The sequence below is a fragment of the Ictalurus furcatus genome, chromosome 3 (assembly GCF_023375685.1).
Source record: "Ictalurus furcatus strain D&B chromosome 3, Billie_1.0, whole genome shotgun sequence".
Lineage (NCBI taxonomy): Eukaryota > Metazoa > Chordata > Actinopteri > Siluriformes > Ictaluridae > Ictalurus > Ictalurus furcatus.
In genome coordinates, this window is record NC_071257.1 from 15,210,661 (window position 1) to 15,238,311 (window position 27,651).

Consider the following 27,651-nt stretch of genomic DNA (forward strand, 5'->3'; position numbering starts at 1 on the left):
AGCTGAATGTCCTCATATGGATAGTAAGAAAAGTGTGTGTGTGTGTGTGTGTGCATATGTGCACAAAAGAGAAAGGCAGCAGTATCAGTGTCTACAGTGTTAGAACTTAATCATGTCAGTGTCATTAATAATTAATTTGAATTCTTGATATGTGTCTGTTTCTGCAGGCAGTGCCAAAGCCCATAGCTTTGGAACCATGTTTTGGGAATAAAGCAGCAGTGCTGTCCATCTTTATCAGATTACCCAGAGGTCCCGGAGGCATCCCAACTCCAGGACAGTCAGGTGCGAGTCTCATAGTCTCAACTCTCTTAAGCTACTCTTTACAGGCAGATAATTATGCTGAACATGCTACACAGTTACAGTAAATCCTTTGTCTCCCTCTGTGTCTGTCTCAGGCCTGGCAGTAGCAAGTGCCCTGGTGGATGTGTCTCAGCAGTTGTGTGTGGGCTATAAGGAGAAATCTGGTGGGCTGCGCAACCGTAAGCAGCAGCCAATAGCACAGCCAGCTACGTGCATCTGACCTTTACCTTTCGCCCCCGATTCCTTTGACCTTTGAGCTTTGACCTCCGCCACAGACTAAGCCACGGACACACGCAACCCACATGGCGGAGGTCACATACTCACAGGTGGAGCAAGGATGCAGTCTGATTGGAGAACTGAGACTCCTAGCCCATGAAATGTGCACACAGGGAGAATGAAAGCCTAAGAAGGCGAGGAAGAGATGCACAGACCTGGAGAGACGGAGATGGAAGGAACCCTTTCTCACCTCTAACTGACTGACTGCAGATAGGACTTGTGACTCATATCTGCTATGTGATATTTAACTTATTAATGTTGTTCCAGTTTTAGTCCCTTTTATGCTCAGGAGGAGGTTCCCCTGCACTGCTGCACCATGGTCTCCATGGCAACATACACTCAGACCACCCATAGCTAGCTATTATACATACACCTACCCATTTGCCAAAACAAACACAAATATTGGTCATTCATGAGGCAGATTATGTGTGTCTGTGTCCCTTAAATCATGGCTCTACATGCAGTAGAATCTCTGTGCTGTTCTGGTTTTTAGAAGGTGTGTGTTTTCATGTGTGAGAGTGAAGTGGATAATTTTCACAGTGAAACTACATCATGCCATTTCTCCATTTGTCAAAATCAGCCAATTTATTCTCTTCTTTTCACTTCAGTCACTTTCAGTGGTCTCTGACACATCATTGCTCTGTTTCCTGCTCAGGAGCATTTTATCAGTGCCCCCCCCCCCAGACTGATTTCCTCTCTTTTTGCCACCCCCAACCCCACATTCCGTATCCCCTTTGAGACCCCATGCCATTTCTTAGACTCATTTTAGCTTCTGACTGGAACAGGACCTGAGGGAGCTGAGAGAGTATAAATGCAAAGGCCTCAGGATTAAATCTAAACATCAGCTTTAAGTTTTTTAAAATTCCAGATGCCATTTTAGACACACACACACACACTTGGTGGTAGAGTACTTGGAATTACATTTATAATGTATGTGTATGTGTGAGTGTTGGATTTTGTGATTATTAGGGCTAAAGAGCAGGTTTTAGTGTAGGCAAAATGGCAGATGAGAAATACGCAAATATGACATTATAAAATGTATAGCAATGGGAATCATCCAGCTTTTTGTTAGATGTTTTTTATGTGCATATTTGGTCCAATTATTTTAAAATGAATTTTTAGAGCTGTCTTATTCACAGTTCATTCCATTTAGATTCTCTTTAGTCTCTTTTAGTTTGGAGGAAAATCTCAATTCAGTGAGCTTTCTACTCTTCATGACCGGAGTTTACAAACATCCCAGTTTATTGAGAAGTTTATTTTTTTCATATAGATTTGAATTCCATCTAACCTCATAATTTTTTCCGCTAGGGTATGTTCAGTTGCAGGCGTGTTTTGTGTCTTTTGCACTTCATTACAGCCTAATGAAGTAAGGTGCAGAAAGCATTTATTTCCCTCGTTTGCTCCACGCAAGTGTCATTTCAGTTATTACTCAGTGTATTACACCGTCATGCAATCTGTATATAACGAGTTGTGACGAGGCTGCTGAATGGAACTGAGATTGGTTTTATGTGTCTCCGATTGCCTACTTGTCAATTCCCTTGCAATGGCTGAGCCATGATTGACACGACACAAGTTTTTCAAAAACATTATGGTCGATCAGACCGCTGCAACCAAACAAGACCTTCCACGGCTAAATCACCGAGAACTGAGAACTGCTGCGATTGTGATGGGAAACTGCCTTTCATGTTGATGGATTAAATGTTAAGATCCATCAAAATGAGGAAGTAGCACCAGTAGCTTGGGAGCTATTGAGAACTGGAGTGTCCACTTCAATAACCCCGCTCAGTGGAAAGTGAGATGGAAGCTCATTTCTGCAGGTTTAGGCAGCATATAAGTTGTAAGAAACAAGGTATGACAAGCACTCTCACTCACTTTTACACACATAGTATAGAACACAGACCTGAAAGGAGCTAGTCTTTTGATGTGAGAGCCAATTAACAGATTATTTTGGGTCTCAAAGAGATCTTTATCCAGTCCTACGCCTCAACCCCACCACCTGCTTTCTGTACAGTAATCACTGTAGATATCAGGATCTATAGTTTAATGTGTATAATGTAGCAGCAGATGCACTTTTTAATTTAATTTAATTTAATTTTATTGGGGGGGGGGGGTAACATAATGTTGAACATTAATGTGAATGCCATTTCTGTTGAATGACTTGCTTGGCAGGTAGAGTATCCCCAGCTTTTAATGTGGGGGCTCACTGCAGCTTCTTTTTGTATGTAAGATAGCGAATGTCATCATGAACAAACCTTAAATTAAGCACAAATATGATGTGTAAAAAAAAAAAAAATCCAGTAAAACAAATCTTGGGAATTATAACTGAAGTTGTAATTATTCATGTACATAAAGAAGGACAATTTTTGTCTATAATAAATGCTTAAATTAAGGGTCCTGTATTTTTGCTTTAACCAACAAATAAGTTTAATGAATTACAGAGAAACACTAAATGTTTAGGCGTGCACACAGCCTCGGCATCTTAGCCTGCAATGCCGGTTAGTTCTCTTTTTAGTAATAGCAGTTAGCCTCTTTAATATGATCTTGTCACTGGACGTAGGGCATACTGTACAGTGCCTCCATAAAGTTTTCAATCCTACTGATTTTCTGTTTTTTGCTTTATTGCAACATCAAATTTAAGCATATTAGAATTGGATTTTTTTCCTGCTCCTTTTGAAGTGACTCTACAGAAAAAAATTGTTTGAATTATTTAAAAATAAAAACCAATCTAAAAACTGCATCATGGATAAATATTCGCCCCATTGTCTATTTATAGCGATAAGAAAAACTCCAACTGGAAATACTTTTAAATATGTTTGTTTTAAAATGGTGCTCACTTAACCCACTTCAACAAATGAGATAAAATATTATACTTGGTCATTTAGACATTGAGGAAAATGATCCAATCTTTCAAATTTGTGAATGACAAGTATGTGAACTTCTAGTATTAGCAGTTAATTTGAAGGTGAAATTAGAGTCAGGTGATTTCAATCAATGGGATGACAATCAGGTGTGAGTGAGCACCTTGTTTTATTTAAAGAACAAGGATCTATCAGAGTCTGATCTTCACAACACATGTTTGTGGAAGTGTATTATGGTATGCACAAATGAGAATTTTGAGGACCTCAGAAAAAGAGTTGTTGATGCTCATCAGGCTAGAAAAGTTTGCAAAACCATCTCTAAAGATTTTGGACTCCAATCCACAGTCAGACAGATTGTGTACAAATGGAGGAAATTCAAGACCGTTGTTACCCTCTCCAGGAGTGATGAACCAGCAAAGGTCACTCCAAGAGCAAGGTGTGTAATAGTCCATGAGGTCACAAAGGAGCCCAGGGTAACTTCTAAGAAACTAAAGGTCTCTCTCACATTGGCTAATGTTTATATTCATCTCCCCACCATCAGGAGAACATTCTTCTTTTGTGATGCTTTTCCAGGCTTGCACCACAAAAAAGCACACCAGCGGTTCTTTCATTTGTTCTCAAGATTGAGAACAATCTTCGGAGACTGGGCCACAGAGCAGTATTCCAGCATGATAACGACCCCAAACACACCTCCAAGACGACCACTGCCTTGCTAAAGAAGCTGAGGGTGAAGGTGATGGACTGGCCAAGCATGTCTCCAGACCTAAACCCTATTGAGCGTCTGTGGGGCATCCTCAAACGGAAGGTGGAGGAGCACAAGGTGTCTAACATCCACCAGCTCTGTGATGTCATCATGGAGGAGTGGAAGAGGACTCCAGTGGCAACCTGTGAAGCTCTGGTGAACTCCATGCCCAAGAGGGTTAAGGCAGTGCTGGAAAATAATGGTGGCCACACAAAATATTGACACTTTGGGCCCAATTTGGACATTTTCACTTAGGGGTGTACTCACTTTTGTTGCCAGCGGTTTAGACATTAATGGCTGTGTGTTGAGTTATTTTGAGGGGACAGCAAATTTACACTGTTACACAAGCTGTACACTCACTACTTTACATTGTAGCAAAGTGTCATTTCTTCAGTGTTGTCACATGAGAAGATATAATCAAATATTTACAAAAATGTGAGGGGTGTACTCGCTTTTGTGAGATACTATATATTAGTCAGCAAGTGAACAGTCAGTTCTCAAAGTTTGACAAATGGACAAGTGTAAGGATCTGAGCGACTTTGACAAGGGCCAAATTGAGATGGCTAGAGAACTGAGTCAGAGCATCTCCAAAATGCCAGGTCTTGTGGGATGTTCCTTGTATGCAGTGGTTACTACCTACCAAAAAAGTACAGCCAGCAAACCAGTGACCGAGTCATGGGCACCCAAGGCTCACTCATGTGTGTGGGGAGTGAAGGCTAGTATGTCTTGTCCAATCCCACAGGAGAGCTGTGGATGTTCATGTGGTTGTTACTTTGACACGTAACTAATCATTGTTGCAGACCAAGTACACCCCTTCATGGAAATAGTATTCCCTAATGGCAGGGATCTCTTTCAGCAGCATAATGCGCCCTGCCACACTGCAAAAATTGTACAGGAATGGTTTGAGGAACAAAGAGTTCAATGTGTTCACTCGCCTCCAAATTCCCCAGATCTCAATCCGATTGAGCATCTGTGGGATGTATTGGACAACCAAGTCCAATGCATGGAGGGCCCCACCTCACAACTTATAGGACTTCTGTTGCTAACATCTTGGTTCCAGATACCACAGCACACCTTCAGAGGTCTTGTGGAGTCCATGCTTTGACGGTCAGAGATGTTTTGGCAGCACAAGGGAGATCTGCACAATATTACGCAGGTGCTTTTAATGTTATGGCTGATCGTGTGTGTGTTTTTGTATGTATAGATAGATAGATAGCATACTGAGCATATCGACAAGCTACTGTGGTATTTAATAGTTACTAATAGTCAACAGAATATGTACCAGGGGACCAAAAAATGTGTATTTCCTTCAAGGTAAAAATGTATACATTGCCTGTTTTAGAAACTTCCATTTGCGCCAGAGCTACTGTATGGGTTATACACTGAGCTTGAATGTTTGGCTGCAAAATGTTTGATGAGCCACCTTAAGAGTGATACAAAAATACTGAAGCTTTACCTCAGGAAATCTAGATGAACTGTTCACTGCAACTTGTGTGGGTGATGGTGTGAAAATGATCTTACCTTGAGTGGTATGCTAATCCAGGAGGAAAGTATGCTTTATTGTGGATAGGTTTCAATTTCAGACACTTCTCATTATTCCTATTTTAGCCTCTGTACAAGGAGGTTCCTGTTTCACAGAAGAAGGTTTTCTGAACTAAAGAATTGACCAAGATTTTTCCCACTTCTACATTTTTGAAATCACCCAAAATCAATGAAGGTATGTTTTGCACTTGAAACATTCAGATAATGCACTGTAGTTTCCTTTCCAATGTAGTGCAATCCCTCTCAACAGACCCATCAGGAAGATACAAGAATTATTACACCATTAACACTTTAAGATTCTGTTTACTGACTAAATTTGATATTGGGTAATGTAGCCAAACAATAAATAAATAACAAATAAATGTAATATATATTGTGTGTATGTGTTTGTGTGTCTATACACTTTCATGCTGAAAATCTCCTATTCGACCACATCCCAAAGGTCTTCTACTAGATTGGATTCAGATCCAGTGACTGTGAAGGCCAATGAAGAACCTGGACTCATTAACAACTGGCTTGAGGTGTCTTTTGCTTTGTGACATGGTGCATTTATCATGTTGGAAGTAGCCATTAGAAGGTGGGTAAATTGTGGCTATGAAGGGATACACCAATAATCCACCAATACGGTCAGCAACAATACTCAATTAAGCTATGACATTCAAGCGATGAGTGATTGGTATTATCGGCTCCAAAGTGTGCCAAGAAAAACATTCCCCACACCATTATACCACCTCCACCAGCCTGGACTATTGACACAAGGCAGGTTGGGTCCCTGGATTCATGCTGTTGGTGCCAAATTCTGACCCTACGATCTGAGTGTTCAGTAGAAATCAAGATTCATCAGACCAGACTACGTTTTTCCAGTCTTCCATTGTTCAGTTTTGGTGAGCCTGTGCCCACTGCAGCCTCAGCTTTCTGTTCATGGCTGACAGAACTGGAACCTGATGTGGTCTTCTGCTGTTGTAGCTCATCCACCTCACGGTTCCATGTGTGCATTCAGCATGTGCATTCTGAGGTGCTTTTCTGCTCACCACAAATGTACAGAGACCAGGGGCTGAAAAGGAAATTCTAGTATTTACACCTGAACACCAGAGTCTAGTTAATTATCACTTTTTTTTATCATTGTAATTTTATTTTTGTTAATTTATTATTAGTCATGTATTTTTAAATGTCAGTCAAGGAAAGTTTACCATGTTAACATTTAAACAAACGTTAATTTACTGTTACTTTGTGAACTTGTGCTTTAGCAATGCCGAACTTTTTGTGAAACTTCATTGTAAAAATGTTATGCCTTATGCTTCAGTGAAAAATTTATGCTTGCAATAACTGAATTTGACATCACTTCACACTGTGTTCTAACGTTACCTGCCATCAACACCTGGGATGTGGGGATTGTCATAACAAGTCGATGTAATTCTACCATATTATGACAAATTACCCATGACCTCTGCAGACATGTTTGTGTCACTGTTGCTCTAAATTCCTGAGAGAAATGCAGCTTATTTTGTGTGTCTCATTAGCAGTTTGTTGGGCTTCCTGCCATTCACTTCGATGTGCCTCCTCTGCGGAAGAGTTGGCTCCAATTAGATTCAGCGTTGTAAAGGTGTGATGTACAGACGAAGCTGTCAGACAAATGCACATGTCTCTGTTCACCCAGGTCTGAAAGCTCTGCAGCAATATAATTGGACAAAAATGTAGCACAATTTAAATCTGAATTTGAAAAAGAGATGTGTGTGTGTGTGTGTAATAATATAATATCCTTGTTGATAGAAAAATGTTCTGAGCAAGTAATTCAGAGTTGAGTTAATAGTGAGAAAATTGCACGTGACTACAGACTTGCACACTATTCAGACAGTTGTGCAGTAGTTGCCGCACATGAGGTGGAGTTTGTCGAAAACAAGTTTCAGTTTCAAAGCTTTCATTTTGTGACCATTTGGTCTGTAAATACATTAAAAACAATGGAATGCCATTATAGATATTCCTAGAGTGTGTAATGTTAAGTACATACAATACACATGACACAATTAATTAATAGCATTGTCCCTGTGAAGTTCACGGAAATCTTTTTCCTTTTGCGAAGAGGAGATCGGTGGATACAGCTCTTTAATCAGTGACATTGCTTTTCCTGATGATTGCATATGAATTAAAGTGATGAATAACACTTACTTAAAGTGAGTACTTAAAGTGTAACCATAGCAGATGAGTGCCTGGTCAGCTTGTATTTTATGTAAGTATGGAAACTGAATTAACAACACATAAAAAACATATATTTTTTTAATGAATTCAACAAATATCAATAGCAAATAAAAATTATGATTAAAATAGCATACATGCCAATTATTTCACGCAAATTATTCGATTTCATGACTCCAATTAACTGTTCGTGTACACTATACAAATTTCATCGCCTGTCCAGTCACTTGCTGCAGCTCTCACCAGTAGATATAGCGTTTTTCTTCCATACCTAAATCACACTTTCTGCCGTACTTCTGAACTTCTAGTTCATTGTGCAAAACAATAGGATGTGCTCGATCAAGTGCTATTTTGCTGCTGAATAATGAGGGTAGATGCCATATTGTTAAATTAATGTGATGACTGATATAATAATTACAACTAAGACTATTCATGTTGCAAAAAATATTGGCAATAATTGATTCCTATTCGATGGTTGTTTTTTTTTCTTCTCCAATGCTTGCTGTGTTCTCATTCATACTGTACATCATCATATTAGTTTTTCTTTTTCTTTGCAGTTGAAAATAGAAAAAAGCATTTTCAGGACACTTCTACTCTAGAAAAATCTGGCAACCTCAGAGGCATTTATTCCACATGGGCAATTTTATTAATCTAAATGGATAGCCTGAAAAATCAACTTAAACACATGAGTAACTCGACTTGAGAGCTTCCAGTTTAAATATTGATTGAACTTAAGTGTCTGACACTAAATACTGCACTAAGTGACTATTTTGGGATTGAAGGAAAAGGGACATATTGTGCCTTATTACTCAGCCAGCAAAGGTACCTACTGGGAACATTTTAAATAATTTCATAACTCCATCTGCACGGAACATATGCTTACTTGTTCCTAGCTAAAATTAGTTGAACTAACTTCAGCTAGGAAGCTACTGTATATACATATATTTACACTTTCTGAGCAGGGAATGAAATGAACCTCTTTTTTTTTCATAACTATCCTAAAAATTCTCCCGGAGAGAGATTTTAATGGCCTCTAGCAACTAAAGCTGTCCCAGATACAAAATTATTAGAAAATAATAAGTGACAATGTTCACACCATGATAGCTCAGAAATTTTAAAGAATTTCATTTTTTTAATGGCAGTAGTGTGCTTTCAGCTCTTAGTGTAACCACTGTAAAAGTGCAATATAATGAAAATTGGGTGCTTCAAACATTTTGGATTTTAAATGCTGTTTTTTTTTGTTTTGTTTTGTTTTTTCTTTTTCTATAGAGGTTGTTCGGGCACAGTTCACTGATGTGAATTATGCACAGGAATTTGTTGTTTCCATTCAGGGCAAAATGTTAATTGTCAGGTGGTGAAGATATAGACGGATGCAAATGCAGGTATTTGTGCTAAAAACGGTGTTTATTAAATAATCCAGGCAGAACAATCCAAAGGGCAAATCAGACTCATGAACAAAGAACAGGCAATGGTCAGGTGATAGACAATCAGGCTAAACCAGGCAAGGAACAAAACAGAATAAAGGGCAGAAATAGGGTTCAAAACAGTGAAAGACAAACACGAGAGAATCAAGGCTTGGTAACACCAGTACAAAGTAACTGAGCATATACTCTGCCAAGAGTGTGTTTTGAGAAGTCCTTATATACTGTGGCTGTAATTGTGCTGTGCATTACATGCAGGTGTGTGTGATTAGAATGAAGGTGAGAGCGTTCTGGGAATCGTGGTCCATGGCGGGCATGTTTGTAGGCCACAGTGCAGGATAGGAAATGTAGTCTCTAGTCCCCTTCTTTCTGGTATTTCTCTTACAGCATGCGGGGGAGCAATGTCCTCCGTGGTGCAAGCGACGTCCTTAGCGGAGCAGATAGGTGGAGCAACGTCCTCAGCGCAGCAGGAAGGCGGAGCCACATGTCCATGAGATCAGTACAGAATGTTTATCTGCTATACAGAGACACAAACATGTTCTTCTGTTCAAGGTTCGTCTGCACATCTTCTAGAGACCCCTAAAACAAAGCCTATTCGAACTGCCTCAAACTGCTTCTTATCGGTACACGGAATTATGTCATGCTCTGTGTTTCATATATATAGTAGTGGTTCAGTACAAGCGCTTCAGAGCGCTCTCATTATTCTCTCCTGCTTTATTCTATCCTGTATTAACAATCTTTTTGTAATAAACCTTTTTACCTTCAGAGGACGAGTCTGCGAGTGTTGTCTAATTTCCATGACAATAGTGATTTGTAATAATTGAAGGACTACTTAATTACTTACTGCTAAGTTAGTAAGTACTTAAGCATTAATTAAGGAACCGTATTGTAAGGTGTTTGTATTTGTTTGTATTGTAACCTTGTTTGTTTTGACTGATAACAGTGAAAGTCTTGAGTAGGAATTGTGTATGTGTGTGTGTGTGTGTGTGTGTGAATAAGCTATGATTTGAATGTTGAATTAAGAATTTCCATTTTTAAGTCTTTAAGCAGACTGATGTTAATGTTAATACGATAGCTAACTGACGTTCAACTGAATAATATAATCTGGCAGAATTCATTTTATACTTCAGTTCTGTTCCATTGTTGGAGGTGGTCTATGAGACTATGCTTTTCAGTGTAAAAAATAAAAAGCTGAGTTTGCTTAACTGAAATATGAAAGAGCTTCCATATTGACGTAGGTTTGCTGTTAAGGCTTTTTTTTCTCCCCCAGGTTCCTCCATGCAATCACAGCTGTGTGCTCATTGTGCTTTATTTAAAGATTTGTGATTTGTGTCTTGTTATTCAGGCACTGGATACTCAAAATAGGGCAGTCATTGTTACTGATTACATTTCTCGCTTCATTGCCAGCTTTTCTGTCTGTCCCTGAGACAACAGGAAGTTTTTAATTTCACACTTGCTGTCAGGTTACATCAGCTCAGCTATAAAGCTGGCAGTATAGCCAAAGTCTTTCTTTTTTTCAGTCACAAAGGCTATTCTGTCTGATGTTTTTCAAATTTGAAAGGAGTGACTGCTGGACAGAATTATGGACTCACCTTCATCCCAAAGAATATATGCAGTGCTTCCTTGAAATTTGGTCAAAATAACATATCAGTCTTGTCCTGCTAATGGAGAGTGGAAGCTTTTATCTTTGAAGTGTGCAAATGATGCTCTATCATGCTTCCTACAAAGATTGTTGCCTTCTGAATACAAGGCAGGAAACATGATTATCAGCTGCTGAGGGTTTGGAATATGGACACACAGACCACGTAAGACAAGAAGGACTGCATTAAACAAACTCAGAAAATAAGCAGGTGCTTAAGGAAATAATTAGATATAATGTCATGTTTACTTCAGAGCAGTGTAGCAGTGTGTACTGTGTGTGTTCGGCTGTTGTTTGTAGCTGAACAGAGCTGGAGCACAGCATTGTTTGCTGACCCATAGCCTGGAGACACACTCAGCCCGGCTGCAGACAAGAAGCTATATGCAAATATGCTGCATGAGGTGTTATCTCTTTTTCTTCTTCTGTTTTGTTATTCTCACAGTGCATGCTGAATTCTACTTTGAAAACACTCTTGATGCAGTTTGTACATCTTCATATGGCAGCTTTATTTTTCAAGAAATTACAATCATATTAAACAAACCCTGTCCACTTGTCAACACCATGTCCTTTTTTGTGTCCCAAGAAGCTGACAGGTCAATAGATTTTGCAGCAAGCAAAGAAAGAAAGAAAGAAATATGGTTCCTGAATATCAAATACACAGAAGGTTTGTTTATTTATTTATTTATTTATTTTATTTTTATTTTTTAAATCTGTGCTTTGTGTCATTGACTGCTGTTGGTCTTTTGATTTTCACAACCACAGGCACTGGCTCCAGGAGTCCATGCAGCCAAGTGTTTTAAGTGCTTATGTTTTGCCATCGTGTGAAAGTGGATAATGACATCCAAAAGCTTAGAGACGTGATGCTGTCATCTAATATATGTTCGTTGTGACCGTGACTAATTCTTGTGGACCATCTTTAAAAACAAGCATGTTTTTTTTTTTGTTTTTTTTTTTTTGTACAGCTTGCTCTGTGTTGCCAGATTATTAAGTACCTAGTAGTGTGTGGCACCTCAGTCTTTCTGTTGAGGTCTGGGGATTGTGTAGGCTACTGAAGCAATAACAATAATTTGCTCTCATTTTCCTCGAGCCATTCAGTAACAACATGAGCTGTGTTATATGATACATTATCCTACAGGAAGTATCCCTCTGAGTGTGGGTACACTGTAACCAACTATAAAGGGGTGGAGTTGCTCAGCAATGTTGTTCAGGTACGCTGTGCTGTTCAGGTGGTATTCAGTGTATATTAATGTCACATTACAGAAAATGTTCACCACATCATCACACTGCCAGCTCCTGCCTGTAGTATTAGTCAAACTGGAACAGGAAACTCAGTGGAATCATGTTGTTTGCAAGCTGATCCTCCATCAATGCATCATGATGCAAAAGGATCCTGGATTCATTTGACATGGGGGGGGGGGGAAAAGTCCTCAGAGTTCTAATTTTGACGTGTTCAGATTCAGAGTTCAAATTTGATATGCGCCGCCTTACCCTTTGCTGCTGGTCTTCGATTGTAGTAGCTGGTAAGTGGAGGATTTCGAGATCACACACCAATGCTGATTTGTGACTGTGGCATGTCTGTTTGCTTGCACGATTCTCATCATACTCCTTTGATCTATACCATGTCCACAGGATCTCCAATCATTTCTTTGGCATTTCACACAATTCTCTATAAATCAATTATGTGTGAGAAGGCCATGACTAGATCCACTTGTAAGGTGCTTTTCAGTCACATTTAGCAACACCAATCATAGCCAGCTTGGTCATGCATTTTGCTGATTCCACCCAATGCTTAACTCAAAACTGTTTCTAGTCACATGACATATAGTTTGTTGGAAAGTTTCATTTGTGTGAAGATTGGGGGGGGGGGTCTTTTTGGAATAAACTGGCAGTGCAATGTAAACTCTTGTGATTTATCCCACCATGTGTGGACTACAGAGCATTTGTTTAAAATGACAAGTGATTTTGCACTCATAATTCACGGAAAAGATCAAATACATGGCAGTTCAGTAAGTCTCAGGTTAAAGCAAAGGTATGCAATTTGCAGACATCACTGAAGACAAAACTCATGACTGTAACAAGAGAGAATATCACTAATGATAAATGAATAATTTGTACACATTACAAAAATAAAGTACATCATATTATTTAAACATCCCTGCGATTCCATCAGAATAAATTGTCTTACTGTGAAGAGTCATCAACACCACAAACACTAGTGTATGATTACAGCTCTCGAGCTAGACACTGATCAATGTGTGCTTTGTCCCTTATGCATGCTGCAGAACTGACCTGATTAGTCAATACAGGTGTACCAAAATCACTGTATCTGAAAAAATATGTATTGACATAATAATGATTAGGGACTATATGATAAGCCACAGAGTTATTTAAGTTTTTTGCACTTCAAAATGTGTTCTTTTTTTCTTTTTTCCTTCATAGAAAGTTTTATACACACACACACACACACACACACACATATATACACACACTCTTTACTCCAGTTCAGTTTCGCATATCAGTCATAGAACTGTGCTCATAAAATAAATCACTACTTCACACTGTGGGCTGGAAACTTGGGCCATAGTCTTTTTTCTGGATAGTTCTCTCTTTTTCTCACCAGAGGGGGTTTGATGAAAAGCCTCACACACTGTCCCAACCCAACTCCATGCTGCTGAGCTGTGATTGGCCAGCTTGGTTCTAGAACTGAAGAGCCAGCAACAGGATGGTGGGGAGAAAAGCTGTCACTGCCAGGTCAGTGCATCCAGGGCTGCTGTCGTACAGATCAGGTAATGGGAGGGTAGATTCACTCAACAGTCTGTCTTTCTCATTCATCTGTGTGAGAGAAAAAGGGACAGAGAAACACAGAGGGAGGAGGAGAGCATTTAGCTCCATGATGCATGAGAGTTTGAATGTCTGTTCATGTCATTTTTGTTTGTACTGACATTCTGTCTGTTCTGTCTGCCTTGTCTCCTCTCGTTTTCTTTCTCCAGTTTCTTTGTCTACCTCTTTTTATTTATCATCCCGCCCACTCTTTTACCCTCTGGTCACGTATCTTGCATCAGTAGGGGAACTTGCACAGCAGGAATTGACCTACATAAACCTCAACTGCACACACATACACATACACAGATGGAAACCGCAGCACACATAATCTCTAGGTAATGGATGATTTGTTTACCTGGGTGGGTATTTGTGGATGGAAGATGTTCTGCTGGCTCTCCACGTTAATTGAGATGGTGGTAGTGGTTATGGTACTGGTAGCTAGGCGTTGATTGGTCCTTGGACTGGCTGCATCTGGCTGGTTAGCTGCTGATTTGGAGTCAGTGTCATTGCCAAAGGCAAGGATAGCGTTTTCTGTTTTGAGGAATGTAAGAAGAGAAAAAACACGGTCAGTGCTTTAGATTTTATCTTGCTTCAGTTAGCTCTCTGTTTAACTTGTTTCCTTGTCATCCCTCTCTGAACACCAGACTCAGGACACAGTCAAAGGCACTGTTTCCCAACAGATCAATAATGAACACAGATCAATAATCAGTAGAAAAAGTGGTATCACTTGCACAGAATGTCCTGTGTGGATGGGTACCTGTCCATAGGTTCTGCCTTTATAAGCTGTATCTACAGCTAAATAAATTAAGGGTGACACTCCCTTTCTTATTGCAAAGTCATGTGACCACTAATTGACTGCTTTTCCATTCTGTCAGTGATCACCAGAGAGTGCTGGCTAAGTTGTGCCATACTGACTTCATCTATAATAAATATATATTTTAGATGATTTTGATGCAGAAATAACATTTAACACTGTTTGGTGCTGCAACAGCACACAGTTGTAAACTACTCAGTTCGGTGATAGCTTGCCAAGACAACCTTCTCATGCACTTCAGATAGGTATCATAATTAGAGACAGTATGAGTAGAGACAGACCATATAAATGGTAAGGACATTAGCAGAATTCAGATTCGTACTGTGACACAAGAATTTTTGTTTAAATGATTATTTATGCCATTTCAACAGCCATTTCAAATCTATTTGAAAGGTCATGTTGTCTGTTTATAGTATATGGGTATCCCCATTCAACTAGATAGAAGACTGCCTGGGAATGTTGCCAAGATATCTACTGGGTGGACAGAGCTTACTACAAGGACTCTGGCATAATGCATAACTCGTGGGAGTTCATCCACTGACGGCATGAGCCTCTATAGATATTTACTCCTCACAGCACTGCCTGATTTCACAAATGAGCTCAGCTCCTCAATAAAATAGGAAATGTTGTGAGTGGAATCAGGAGGTGGAATGAGTGCCGGGCTGGAATAAATAAGCACTCTGGAGTATTTTGTCCCAACAAAATGAAAATGATTGCTGGCACAGCGAAATCCTCTGATGCACAACATTGCACATGTGAGAGGTCAGCAACACAGAGGGATTTCACACTTACTAAGAAACTGGTTCATTTTTTGGGGTTCTATTATTTTGTTAAATGGTTGCACATTCCCGTGTTCAGCAAGTGAATGCAGCATGTGTGGCCTGACAGCTGAGTGTAAAATGCAGAAATGAGCCAGTAGTGAATAAAACATTACTAGATTTTAATTCAAGTGACGTGCTTAGCTGCTCTGGTAAAATAGAGCTCTCATATATTTTCTCATTCTACTGAAATAAATCACTCGCACATAACTTATTTTCAACAGGTTAATGTTTTAAAGTGTCTATTTACACACAGGTGAAAATATAATTGGCCTCACAGTACAATTATTTACTCCATTTTTAAAAAAAGAGTGCGCATACTTAACAGAATTGGCACATTCTTATCTAGCAGCATTAGCTGAGTTAGCCAACTACCTAAACACAACACTGTCCTGATGTGTTCTCAATCTAAGTAGTTGGATAGAGACACAAACTTTCAGCTGTTTGCAAAGAACAAATCAAAAGAAGCAGCTGAAATAGTTCAACACAATGAATACTTCAAGTGGTTTCCCCAAATTGAACTGAAAATGCAACTTATAATGACTTCTCCAGTTTCAAAATTATTCACCACCTGCATGGCAAGCATCTTTAGTATTTAGTAGAGCACCCTTTTGCTTTTATGACCTGCTGCAAATGAGATACATAGCTTCTGGCAGCATTCCTGAGGAATCTTAGCCCATTCCTCATGAGCAATGGCCTCCAGTTCAGTAATAGTTTTGGGTTTGTGTGCTGCAAATGCCTTCTTCAAATCCCACCAGAGATTTTCTATGGGGTTCAAGTCAGGTGACTGTGATGGCCCTGTAGAATTTACCAGGACTTCTTCTGCAACCAAGCCTTTTAATTTTAATTAATCCATCTTGCCTTCCACACGCTGCAGGTGTCCAGTGCCAGAGAATGCAAAGCAGCCCCTGAGCATCACAAGCCACCACCATGCTTGACTATGGATAGAGTGTTCTTTTTTCATTCTTCATCCTCCAGACATACCGCTGATCCATCATGATGAAAAGTTCCAGTTTTGTTTCATCACTCCACAGAACAAAATATCCGCCCCGAAAAAGCCGTCTTTTCTTGTGCTTTTGTGTCAGTAACGATGTACGTCTTGGATTTCTGGCATGGAAACCTTCTGTGTTTAGTACGCGCCATACTGTGCTCACTGAAGCCTCAGTGCCTGTTGCCACCAAGTCTTGCTGCAGGTCTTTTGCAGTCACTCGAGGGTTTTTCACAACCTGCCTTCTCAGAAATCTGGTTGCAGCTAGAACTAGAAACACCATAAACAATTACTGCACATGCACCTGTGGAACAGTCCTTAAGACACTAACAGTTTACAGGCATTGCATTTCATCTGAAAATTGATTGTGGTTGTGTGTACTGAATCAGACTGAGAGATTAAAGGCTCAGGAAAACTTTGCAGATGTTTTGAGTTAATTCGCTGATTAGAGCTCTTCTCAGGTCGACATTTCTGTATTATAAATTCTTTATTCTAATGTTTTGAGACACTGGATTCTTGTAAGCCGTAATCATCAAGATTAAAGCAAAAAAAAAAAAAAGATTTGAAATATTTCACTTTGTGTAATGAATCTAGAGTATATGAAAGTTCCACTTTTGGAATTAAATTATGGAAAAAAATTAACGTTTCCACAATATTCAAATGTTTTGACATGCACCTGTGTGTGTGTGTGTGTGTGTGTGTGTGTGTGTGTGTGTGTGTGTGTGTGTGTATATATGTATGATATACTTTGATTGACTGGCCACAGTGATAATGTCACACTGATGATGATGGTCAGTTAACTTGTACTCCTGTAAGCTGCATGCCTCTAAGGAAGCTGGGCACTGAGGTTCAGACTCAGTGAATTTTCACTCAAAAAAAAAAAAAAAACCTCAGCTGCTTTCTACGCTGATCTTTGCTTTTCTCCTCTTTGCAACTCTCTGACTCTGTGCACCATTAGTTTTACTGCAGGGAGCCAAATTACATGCAATTACTGAGACATCAGAGTCAGCGCTTAGACTCAAACCAATTCACATTCACTCTCTCACAAGCCAGAGCATCTGAGAGAAAGAGAGAGAGAGAGATGGAGAGATGTGAAGTGTGCACCCAGAGCAATTAAAATACAGTAGCAGACATGTCAGAAATAGAGACTAGCTGGAGAGCAGCAACTCTCAGGGCTGGTATTGGACTCTGTGATCACGTCTCACTATTGCCTCTGAGATAGCAAAGTTAGCACTACTGCAAGCAGCCAAGCTACACTGTTTCACGCCACTGAACTGTGAGCCAAAGCTTCCAAGTGAAAAATGCTTTGTCGCTGCTTCTGTGTGTCACTGCAAGGGCAGACTAGTTTAACCTCAACAATAGTTTTCTGTACTGATTATGAAGTTTGGAGTAAGCTTCATAAAAGCAATTTTAAATAAAGTTCATATAGACATGGGTTCACACACATCTCCTCCTTCTGTTTGTAACACTGCCAAAGATAGTACTTGCATAAAATCTAATAAATAATTAAAATACTTTGCCTTAATATGTAAAAATAATTCTTGATTGAAAGGAGTCTAGAGCAGGGGTTGCAAGCTTTATGCGGCTCATTCAGTGATTGCCTATGACTCAACGGCAGGAACAAATAGGAATCACAAATGCTAGTGTGTCAATACAATTAAAACTTGACATATTTAAAAATATTAGATAATTCATAATCGATGCCCATTTGTCATGTATACACCAATCTGTGGCACAACAAGCTCAAATTTCATTGCACAATGTAGAGCAGAGTGGTCATTTCCTGGTCTAATTTATATATCGGTTGAAAACTACATAACTAGTCTGTTGTCATTTTTTTTTTAAAACAAATGTGAAATGGCTAAAAGAAAAAAAATTATGACCAGTATCTTGGTATCCAGTCCAAATGAACAGACGAATTTGCATGAGTGGAAGACACATTAATTCTAAGTCATATTCAATTTACTCCTACTTACTTACTGAATCTTATATTGATTTACCATGTGATGTAACTGTAATTGATTAAATGACGCCCAAGTGCCACCTGCAGGCCTATTAGGTGAAGTGCAAGCTGTTGGGTCAAGAGCACACAAAATGCCAAATGGCCTTTATTACATTTACCACTTTTTATAATTATACAATAATAGTAAAGGTAATAACTATAATAATAAGAAGACATGTGTATATATATATATTTTTTTATGTTAACTTTTCTTTGGCTCTTTAAAGAAAAAAAAATCATAACTTTTTTTTTTTTTTGGCTTTTATGGCTCTGCTAGCTGAAATGGTTCCCGACCTCTGATCTAGAGTGTAATGTCTCTGAATTACATTTTAAATTTTGTGTTAATTTACTTTAAGAAGAATTTAATTTTGTTCCTGTTGTCTTGTATTGATGATCAGGTGCAAAAAGTATTGTCTTTTCACTTCATGTAAACCTTGCTGTAAAAATTGCTATGTTCTTTATATAACCCGATCACTGGGGCCAGTAATATAGGACATTTTACTGAGTTATTCATTTGCTGAGCTGTTAAATGAACTTTTGGGTTTTAGTTAATGCAACATAATGTCTGGGTTGCCATTGGAAGCCAGTATTTGGTTTAATTCTACTACTGGAACGTCACAACAATCTAGCATTTGGGTTAGTTTTAGTGCTGCAACATTATTGGACAGATCACAAAGCAATTCTCAACAGACCGTCATGAAGCACACGGCTCACAAAAAATCAGTACCTGTCACGTGAGAGAACGGGCAGACGGATGAAAATGCAGGTGAAGTGCAGGCTGTTTGCTCAAGACCATTTGGGTCATAAATACTCATAAATAGGTAGAACAACCATGAAATACAGCAATAAGGGAAACTTTATACAGAAAGCCTTTGTTGGCTTTTCAAGCCTTACAGAATTCAGGTCCAGCTGATATTCCTAGCTACATTACAGTCATTGGAACAAGGATTGAACAAGCCAATGTGTAGCCCATAATTCTTGAGGGCTGAATAATTATTATAAAGTCAAGTCTCATCTGTAAAATAAAATTGATTCCAATGTCTCCCCCTAAATGCAGGGGGAAAACTGTGATGTGCACTATTTTTAAATACACTATGAACATACAGGAGGTCCATGAAATTTTGTGAACCCTTTAGAATTTTCTAATTTCTGCATAAATATGACCTAAAACAACATCAGATTTTAAAAGTATACAAAGAGAACCCAATTAAACAAATTAGACAAAACTATTATACTTGGTCTTTTATTTAATAAGGAAAATGACCAAATATTACATATGTGAGCCCTTGCCTTCAGTATCAGGTGTGACCCCCTTTTGCAGCAATAACTGTAAATAAACGTTTGCGGTAACTGTTGATTAGGCCTTCACATCGGCTTGGAAAAATTTGAGCCCATTCCTCAGTACAGAACAGCTTTGACTCTGGGATGTTGGTTGGGTTTCCTCACACGAACTGCTTGCTTCAGGTCTATTGGGTTAAATTCAAGACTTTGACTTCACCATTCCAAAATATTAACTTTATTCTCCTTAAAGGTGGGACACTGCAGGTGAATAGATGGAAAGTTTTAATGTGAAGGATTAAAGAAAGTTGGGGTTTTCTCTTTCATTATATGAACATGCAGGTAATGATTCTCATTTAAACCAAAAAGTTCTATTTCAGTCTCATCTGTCCACAAAATATTTTTCCATTATCATTCTGGCTTGTCCATGTGATCTTTGAATAGCGGACAGGCAGCAACATTCTGGAGAGCAGTGACTCTTTGCAACCCTGCTATGCACACCATTGCTGTTCTCCTAATGGTGGACTCATGAACATTAACATTAGCCGATGTGAGAGAGACCTTTAGTTGCTTAGAAGTTACCCAGGGTTCCTTTGTGACCTTGCGGATTATTACACGTCTTGCTCTTGGAGTGATCTTTGCTGGTTTACCACTTCTAGGGAGGGTAACAATGGTCTTGAATTTCCTCCATTTATACACAATCTGTCTGACTGTGGATTGGAGTCCAAACTCTATACAGATGGTTTTGCAAACTTTTCCAGCCTGATGAGCATCCACAACTCTTTTTCTGTGGTCCTCAAAAATCTCATTTGTTCATACCATAATACACTTCCACAAACAAGATCACACTCATAATAAAACAATAAAACAAGGTGCTCACTCACACCTGATTGTCATCCCATTAATTGAAAACACCTGACCTTAAAATTAACTGCTAATCTTAGAGGTTCACATACTTTTGCCACTCTCAGATATGTAATATTAGATAATTTTCCTCAATAAATAAGTGACCAAGAATAATATTTTTGTCTCATTTGTTTAATTGGGTTCACTTTCTGATGTTTTATGTCAGATATATAGAAAATTCTAAAGGGTTCACTAATTTTCAAGCACCACTGTATTTCACAGTTCATATTTAGGCCCAATACTTGACATAACAGAAGGGGATGGTAAACTGTGCCAGTGGTGCTTTTAAGCTTGATTGCACCTGTGTGGCTTAGTGAAGTCAATCTTTGTGCTACTTTATGGCTTTATGTGATTAGTCATTTTATATCATGTTTAGCTTATTATGTTATGGAGCAGGGACTCACTTAGACATGTGTTTTCATGGAAATGGATAAGGAAGTCATAGCACTGCTCCCTGTGATTCCCACTGGCTGCACACGAACACCATGGCCCCACATTAGATGTGGAGTTATCCAAATAGTTTGGGGTGAGAGGGGTTCCTGCAGAAGAAGTCAGAAAGAGAAAAGAAACATTTAATAAAAATAAAAGCAAACCATTTTTTTTCTTAGTCAGGATATTTCTATCTTTGTAGATGGTAATGAAAAGTTTTCCTTCATCTGACTGGTCTGAAATGTTCTAGAACACTGTGTGCAGGCATCTCTGTAGACAGCCACCTCTTCCTCACGTTTGCCTTTCAGAAACCCAGTTTGCAGTGATTTCACACATTGTTAGACAATCACTTTCTCTACTACTCCGCCATCTGTGGGAGTGCTGAAAGGTTCAGAAAATCTTTACATTCACACCTTTATACTATGTGTGTGGGTGAGAGGGCCAGGGACTGAGAGACGGAGAAGGAGAGAGAGGAAAGGGGAACAAAATGACTACATTGAGTACGTTTTTTTTTCTGCTATTCAATGTGAATTGTGTGGATGGATGTCACCTAGAGATTGTTGTGTTTTCTAGACATTTCTAGCTCTGTGAGATGTTTGCAAGCATTTTTCTGTGGTGAATCAAAATGCCGCTGTCGTACTCATTGTCTGCGTGGACAGAGACTTGACTGCAGCGGAAAGGGGGAAAAGTGGAAGTGCTGCACTTTGCTGCTTTTGTGGCCTGAGATGGACTTGTTTAAAGACATCGATTTCTTTTGTCCCAGAACACAAAAGTGTAACATCTGCACAGCACACCTCACAACATACTGCTTTAATGCTAAAGAACTAGGCCATGTGTCTTTTCTCTACTTTTCCCTGCAACTCTTTCTCTATGTCCCTACCTTTTCCACTTTCTCAGACTATAACCTTCCTGCTTAAACATCCTAATAAAGCATACTGTATGTGCTAAATCACCTAGCTGAAGTAAATGAATGGCCTTTAAATTGAGTTTGTCTGAATTGTTGAATGCATTTGTTGTGTTTTAGTGAATTTCTCTTTACATTTTACATCCTCACCTATCAGGCCAGTGTAGGCAATGAGGCAGGCCCCATAGTTCTCTTGCTGGCAGCTGCTGGCAGTGAGCTCTGAAGGCTGGCAGTCATGCTTGAACTGGGCCCAACGAGATCTGGGGGAATCATAACAACACATCCATCATTCAACCAGCTAGCACATTCCTCCATCTCTCTCTCTCTCTCTCTCTCTCTCTCTCTCTCTCTCTCTCTCTCTCTCTCGCTCTCTCACTCACTCCCTCACTCCCTACATTTGAGTGAGTTGGTTTGTGTCACATCAGGCTCAAATTCTTGGCATCAACATTCCCCAAATAAGCAGACAGTGGAAACATGTGCCAATGACAAAGCAGCCATTTTGATCTACCAAATCAATTAACCACATAAAAAGAGACACACTGCCTTTTTCCTTTGTATCACACGCAATCTGTTGAGTCCTGTCCAAACCAGATGCCATGGCAGGAGTAAAGGTGGCTGGAGCTGTGCCAAGATTGAGTGGTCCTATTTCACTCAAACTTACCCACTCCCTGTTTCTCGCTCTACTTGCATACACACACACTTTCTGATTTGTTAGATCTCCACATTGTCATCAGCAGGGTTAGAAGGGCTACTTAAAAAATGTATTCTGTTAAAGTTACAAGTTACTTCATAAAAAATGTAATCAGCAATGTAATACAAGTATCAGAATATGAAAGTAATGTAATCTGATTACTTTTGGATTGCTTCAAGGTCACGTATGTAAATAAAGTCAAAAGAAAAGCTATATGATCTAAAATGATTTTATGTAGAGCTTATTTTAGTGCTTAATAAATAAATAAAAGCCGCATTCAATGTTACTATGAATGCAGACTTGGATACACTGAAAAAGACACAGCATCATATAAATATATACAAATAAAATTGGTTTCACTCTGCCCACGTTTTACATTTTTTCCTACATTCTTTTGAATGTCCATGGAATGGAATAAAATAAAATATCAGATGCCACGAGTGTACCTTCTGCCCCTACAGCCTTCATTTATACATTTGAATGACCATGGGCTATGAAGCAAAGTAATAATATGAAATTAAAAATAACCTTTTGTGACCATGGGCATTGTTTCGACTCAGGACAGCTGCCATTTGCTGCTATTGTCAAGCAACTGTTTGATGCCGAACACAACAGCGGTTCACCTTCACGTGTTCGCTGAGAGTATGTTAATAGTTGAGAGGCAGGAATTTGGCCAATAGTTGCTGCAAGCCTTTTATAATCGACTAATTGTTGTGCGAGAAGGCAGGAATTACAGAGAGGGATTAAAGCAATGCAAATATGCACACACATAATGCATTATTAGACCATAAGCACATCATAATGAAACTAAAGCCGAAACCCGGACATTTTCTCAAATTTAGACACTTATTTAAGGTCTGAAAAAGAGGACATGTCCAGGAAAAAGAGGACGTATGGTCACTCTATTAAAAGCTATTAAAAACTATTTCAGAGAACAATTTGTGCTAAAATCTACCAAATTAACTTTGCGCAAAACATATTTGCACATGAACCAGGGTGTTGCTCATGTGAACCACGACTGACGAGAGAGAACCAGAACTATAATCAAGCAGATGTCTATATTGTGTTATGTCAAAAGATTCATTTATTTGGTTTTAAATGTAAAAAATTGTAATCCTGATATTATTCCCATTTTTTTTTTTTTTTTACAAAATGTACCTCTAATCTAATTACTTTGTTTTTTGATGTAACTGTAACAGATTACACATACCAGATTTTTTGTATCCTGATTATGTAACGCTGTTACATGTATTCCGTTACTCCCCATGTGTGACTGTTCATCAGCCACATGGCATTAAAAAAAATGCTGGAGTGCTGTAAATGCTTCCAGACATTTGACCAGTCAGAGAACTGAGTAACGGAAATCAACTGATTGATTAAAGGGGTGGTCTATAAGTCCTGATTGCGTATGATAATGATGGTTATGGCAGAAAATGCACATGCTGTGTGATGTGGTGTGTCTCATGCATGCCAGTGACCGAGAGTGGTAGAACTGTGATCAATATGAGAGATGGATGAAAGTGTTTGTGTTTGTGACATGACGTGTGTGTGAGAGAGAGGGATAGGGAGCTGAGCTCTTATTTTCAACTCCACTGAGGGTCTTGTGGAGTGACTTTTGCTGTCAGTGTACTCCCTCTCTGCTTCACTCTAATTTACTAGTTAAGTACGACATCATCTTCAACAGCCCCATACCACAAAATGGCTGAAAAGCAATATGCAGAAGGATGTTTATTCACTTCCCTTAACTGAAACTGGGGCTGTGGGACTGCTAAATACTATGTAAAATAGCATGTCAAAATTATATGCCTCTAGACCACTTCCAAAACTGCCATTACCATCATACACAGGCTTTGTTTGCCACCTTTTAAAATGATATTTATTTTTTCAAATGAGGTTTTAGCCTGTAAAGCATCCATCATTGTTTGGTGAAAATAAATGAACACGATCTTAGTATCACATGGCTTGCATACTCACTTGCACACAAGGTCATCCTCACAGCTGCTGAGCTGAACCAGGCAGTTGGGTTTTTCTCTTTCCTCATATGAACATGCAGGGACGATGGTCTGGCGCCGGCGCTCAGAGCATGCTGTGTCTGAGCACGGACAGAACAGCAACTCGTGTGTGTAGTCAGGTGGCACACGGTCAAAGAACTTTCGCAGGGCTTTGTTGCAGCGCATGCGGTTACAAGACCCCACTCTCACTGATGGGGTTATGCAGGCCGACACATACTCTGTGCGCAGCTTCTGGCATGTGTCATCCACATTGCAGGCTTTAGCCGCATCCAGACAATGATTCACTGTCGCCATACCCGCGTCAGACTCTGCAGGATAGGGTGAAGAAGGCGAAGCAGAAGCAATGATCATTTGGCTCATTTATGGAACATGGAGGTACGGTTCTGTGTAAGCATCTTAAAGTCAACATACTGGTCGATGGATGAGCGCACAAGCTCTAGCCACTGGCACAAGGGTTTGAAAGAGTGCTTACAGCCACCTTTTATTCATGAAAAGAGGCAACATACACACCGATGTGGACTCTGAAGTGTTTTTCTGTTGTTGTTTTTTTACCCCAAAATTGGCTATGATAAATCATAGTTGATGGAGTTATTAATAGCAAAAAGCAACATGGCAAAATGTGTTAAAATGTCTTTCCTCCGTAATTTAACTTACTAATTTGCATTACCTGTGCAACATCTGTGGAGAAAAAGTTGAGCACCAAAATGAAGACTTGAAGGTCTATGGGGCTCAGGGTGCCATTTGAAAACTTGCCTTTTGGACAAATTTGTTATAAAACAAAGCATGAGCAGGAACAAATTTTAATATCACTTAGTCTGCTATAAGATTTTATGCCCACACAATTCCATCTATATAAGATTCCCTCTGAATGTATTGGAACAGCAAGGCCAATTCTATTTCACTATACACTGAAGACATTTGGGTATGAGATCAAAAGATGAACGAGATAATAGATCAGAATTTCAGCTTTCATTTTCTGATAGGTAATCTAGATGTGTTAAACAACTTAAAGTATGGCACCTTTTGTGGCAGACCACACAATTTTTAGGTGAACAAAAGAAGAACAACAGATAGTTTTAAAGTAAATGAAAGTAAATAAAACAATATTTGGTTGTATAACCCTTGCTTGCAATAACTGGAGCGGGGGGGGGGGGGCAGCCTTTTCGCTCTGCCATCATATCCTCACTTAGGTTTGTGAAAAGTGGGAACCAGTGTGTAATGCTGCATGTGGTACCGCATTACACTAAGTGACAGTGTAACAGTACTTTTTTTTGCACATGCATACAAAAGCCTTTTTCCATTTAGCATGCTTTTTTTCAAGGTGTTGCTGAAGTCATTATTAAAGCTGTTTTTGTTGAACATATATAACATAATTAACATGTACACCACCTTATATATACCACAGCTCACTTTTTCTCAAATACTGAGAATAAACTCCTGTCTTCTGAACTTTCCCATGGTAGAACTAAATCCAGCCTCAATCAAATCATATTGGTGATTAACTAAATCATATCAGATCAGCAGTGAATTGAAGTGCATCAAATCATTACTGGTTTAATAGTATTGTTTTTGTATTATACTGTATACTATGTAGCGAGATCATCTGAACAAGGGAGCTTCACACTCGTACTAAAACACAACACCCATCTCAAATCCCTTCACACACTATTAATGAATATAGGACGTGGTTAGCTATAAGGGGATGTCGGTCCTACATGGCCTGTGTGCTGTTAATGAATAGAACATGAGTAGGAATAAAAGTTGAATGAGTCGGGTCTCTGTATAAGGGAGAACGTCCCAGCTGAGACGACTTCTGCTGCTGCTTCATTTTTCATAGCAGACTAATGTAGACCATTGAGACAGACTGCTAGCATTACTGCAATAGAGCTCTGCTTATCATTCTCTCTTGCATCATTTTTCTACCATCGTTTCACTCAGTCTCCTCCATCTTCTGACTTCTTTATATCATTTCCTCTCCCTGATCAATTTCTTCTTTTTCTTCTTCTTCTTCTTCTTAATTCAGACTTTATTTCCATCTCTATGAATATGAAGTTATCTTTATTATGCCAAATGCTCCACTCTTCACATTGAGAACTTTGTGGAGTCCCCTCCAAAAGAGTAAAAGTTAATTGCCATTTGGAACACAATAGCATAAAGGCATTGTTTTTCAGTTGTTCAGTCACTTTTGACACTTATGTAAACAAGTGTAAGTATTGCAATATATTAATGAAGAACAGATGGTCAAAGCAACAAAATCCTGCCCACACAGTTGCATTTAAGACCTGCTGTTAGATTGATTTTGTACATTTTGTAAGTAGCGATAAAACATAAAACCTACAAAGAAAAACATTTTCTGTAGCAGCACTGTCAGCTATTTCAGATGTTCATTTATGCTAAAAGTAATATTACTAAATATTTCATATTTGGACTTTACTTACATTTGTAGGTAAGCACACCTGTTGCTGTGGCCATTTTTTCACCTTGGAGGTAAAGTGTTCATAGGTCGTTCCCTTTGAAAATGACTATTCAAGGTAAAGGACCTTCAAATTAAATGCTTTTCATCATTTCAGTTTGGATCAACCCTCCAAATGACTGCTGTGGGCAGTTTCCCTACGAAGTGCCCTGTGTAGGATTCATTACTTCCAATTGCAAAGCCCTTCTGAATCCTTCTTTTTCTTCTTCTTCTTCTTCATTACAAGTCATTTTCTATTATTCTCTCTCACTCAGTCACAGAGGAAGCCCTGTTGTATTTTGTGCAGAAAGGACTGTAATCAGAGAGCGGTTTGGCAGCATTTCACTTTCATCCATCATTACTGGAGTTTTTCCTGCATAGGAAATACACTGATCAATACACTGCTGATCTTCCTCACACCAGCACTCATTACTCTACTACAGGCAATCGTTCTGTCTGTGGAGCTCACTCTCTGTATCATAGCATCACATAAACTACTGTTCTGATACAACCTACAGCCTCCCTTGTTCCAGTCTTAAGTGAAATACACACACACACACACA

At 39.1% G+C, this 27,651-nt stretch overlaps 2 protein-coding genes across 5 annotated transcripts in view; one reads left to right on the forward strand and one right to left on the reverse strand.

The window, feature by feature from the left end:
• The window catches only part of atrn (attractin), a 68,365-nt gene extending 65,049 nt beyond the window's left edge, over nucleotides 1-3,316 (forward strand). For both annotated transcript variants that reach the window (XM_053620957.1, XM_053620958.1), the window contains exons 29-30: nucleotides 168-282; nucleotides 396-3,316. In XM_053620957.1, the coding sequence (XP_053476932.1) occupies nucleotides 168-282; nucleotides 396-520 (240 nt within the window). In that variant the 3' untranslated portion in view covers nucleotides 521-3,316. The remainder of the gene's footprint in view (nucleotides 1-167; nucleotides 283-395) is intronic.
• A 9,642-nt stretch (nucleotides 3,317-12,958) lies between these two features.
• Nucleotides 12,959-27,651, reverse strand: part of gfra4a (GDNF family receptor alpha 4a) — a 108,985-nt gene continuing 94,292 nt past the window's right edge. For 2 of the 3 annotated variants that reach the window (XM_053620966.1, XM_053620965.1), the window contains 5 exons: nucleotides 24,599-24,944; nucleotides 22,084-22,193; nucleotides 21,005-21,139; nucleotides 14,150-14,325; nucleotides 12,959-13,803 (listed from right to left, as the gene is read on the reverse strand). In XM_053620966.1, coding sequence (XP_053476941.1) covers nucleotides 13,669-13,803; nucleotides 14,150-14,325; nucleotides 21,005-21,139; nucleotides 22,084-22,193; nucleotides 24,599-24,944 — 902 coding nt within the window. In that variant the 3' untranslated portion in view covers nucleotides 12,959-13,668. Of the gene's footprint in view, nucleotides 13,804-13,913; nucleotides 14,326-21,004; nucleotides 21,140-22,083; nucleotides 22,194-24,598; nucleotides 24,945-27,651 lie in introns of all 3 variants that reach the window. The other variant, XR_008385561.1, reaches the window with a different exon arrangement.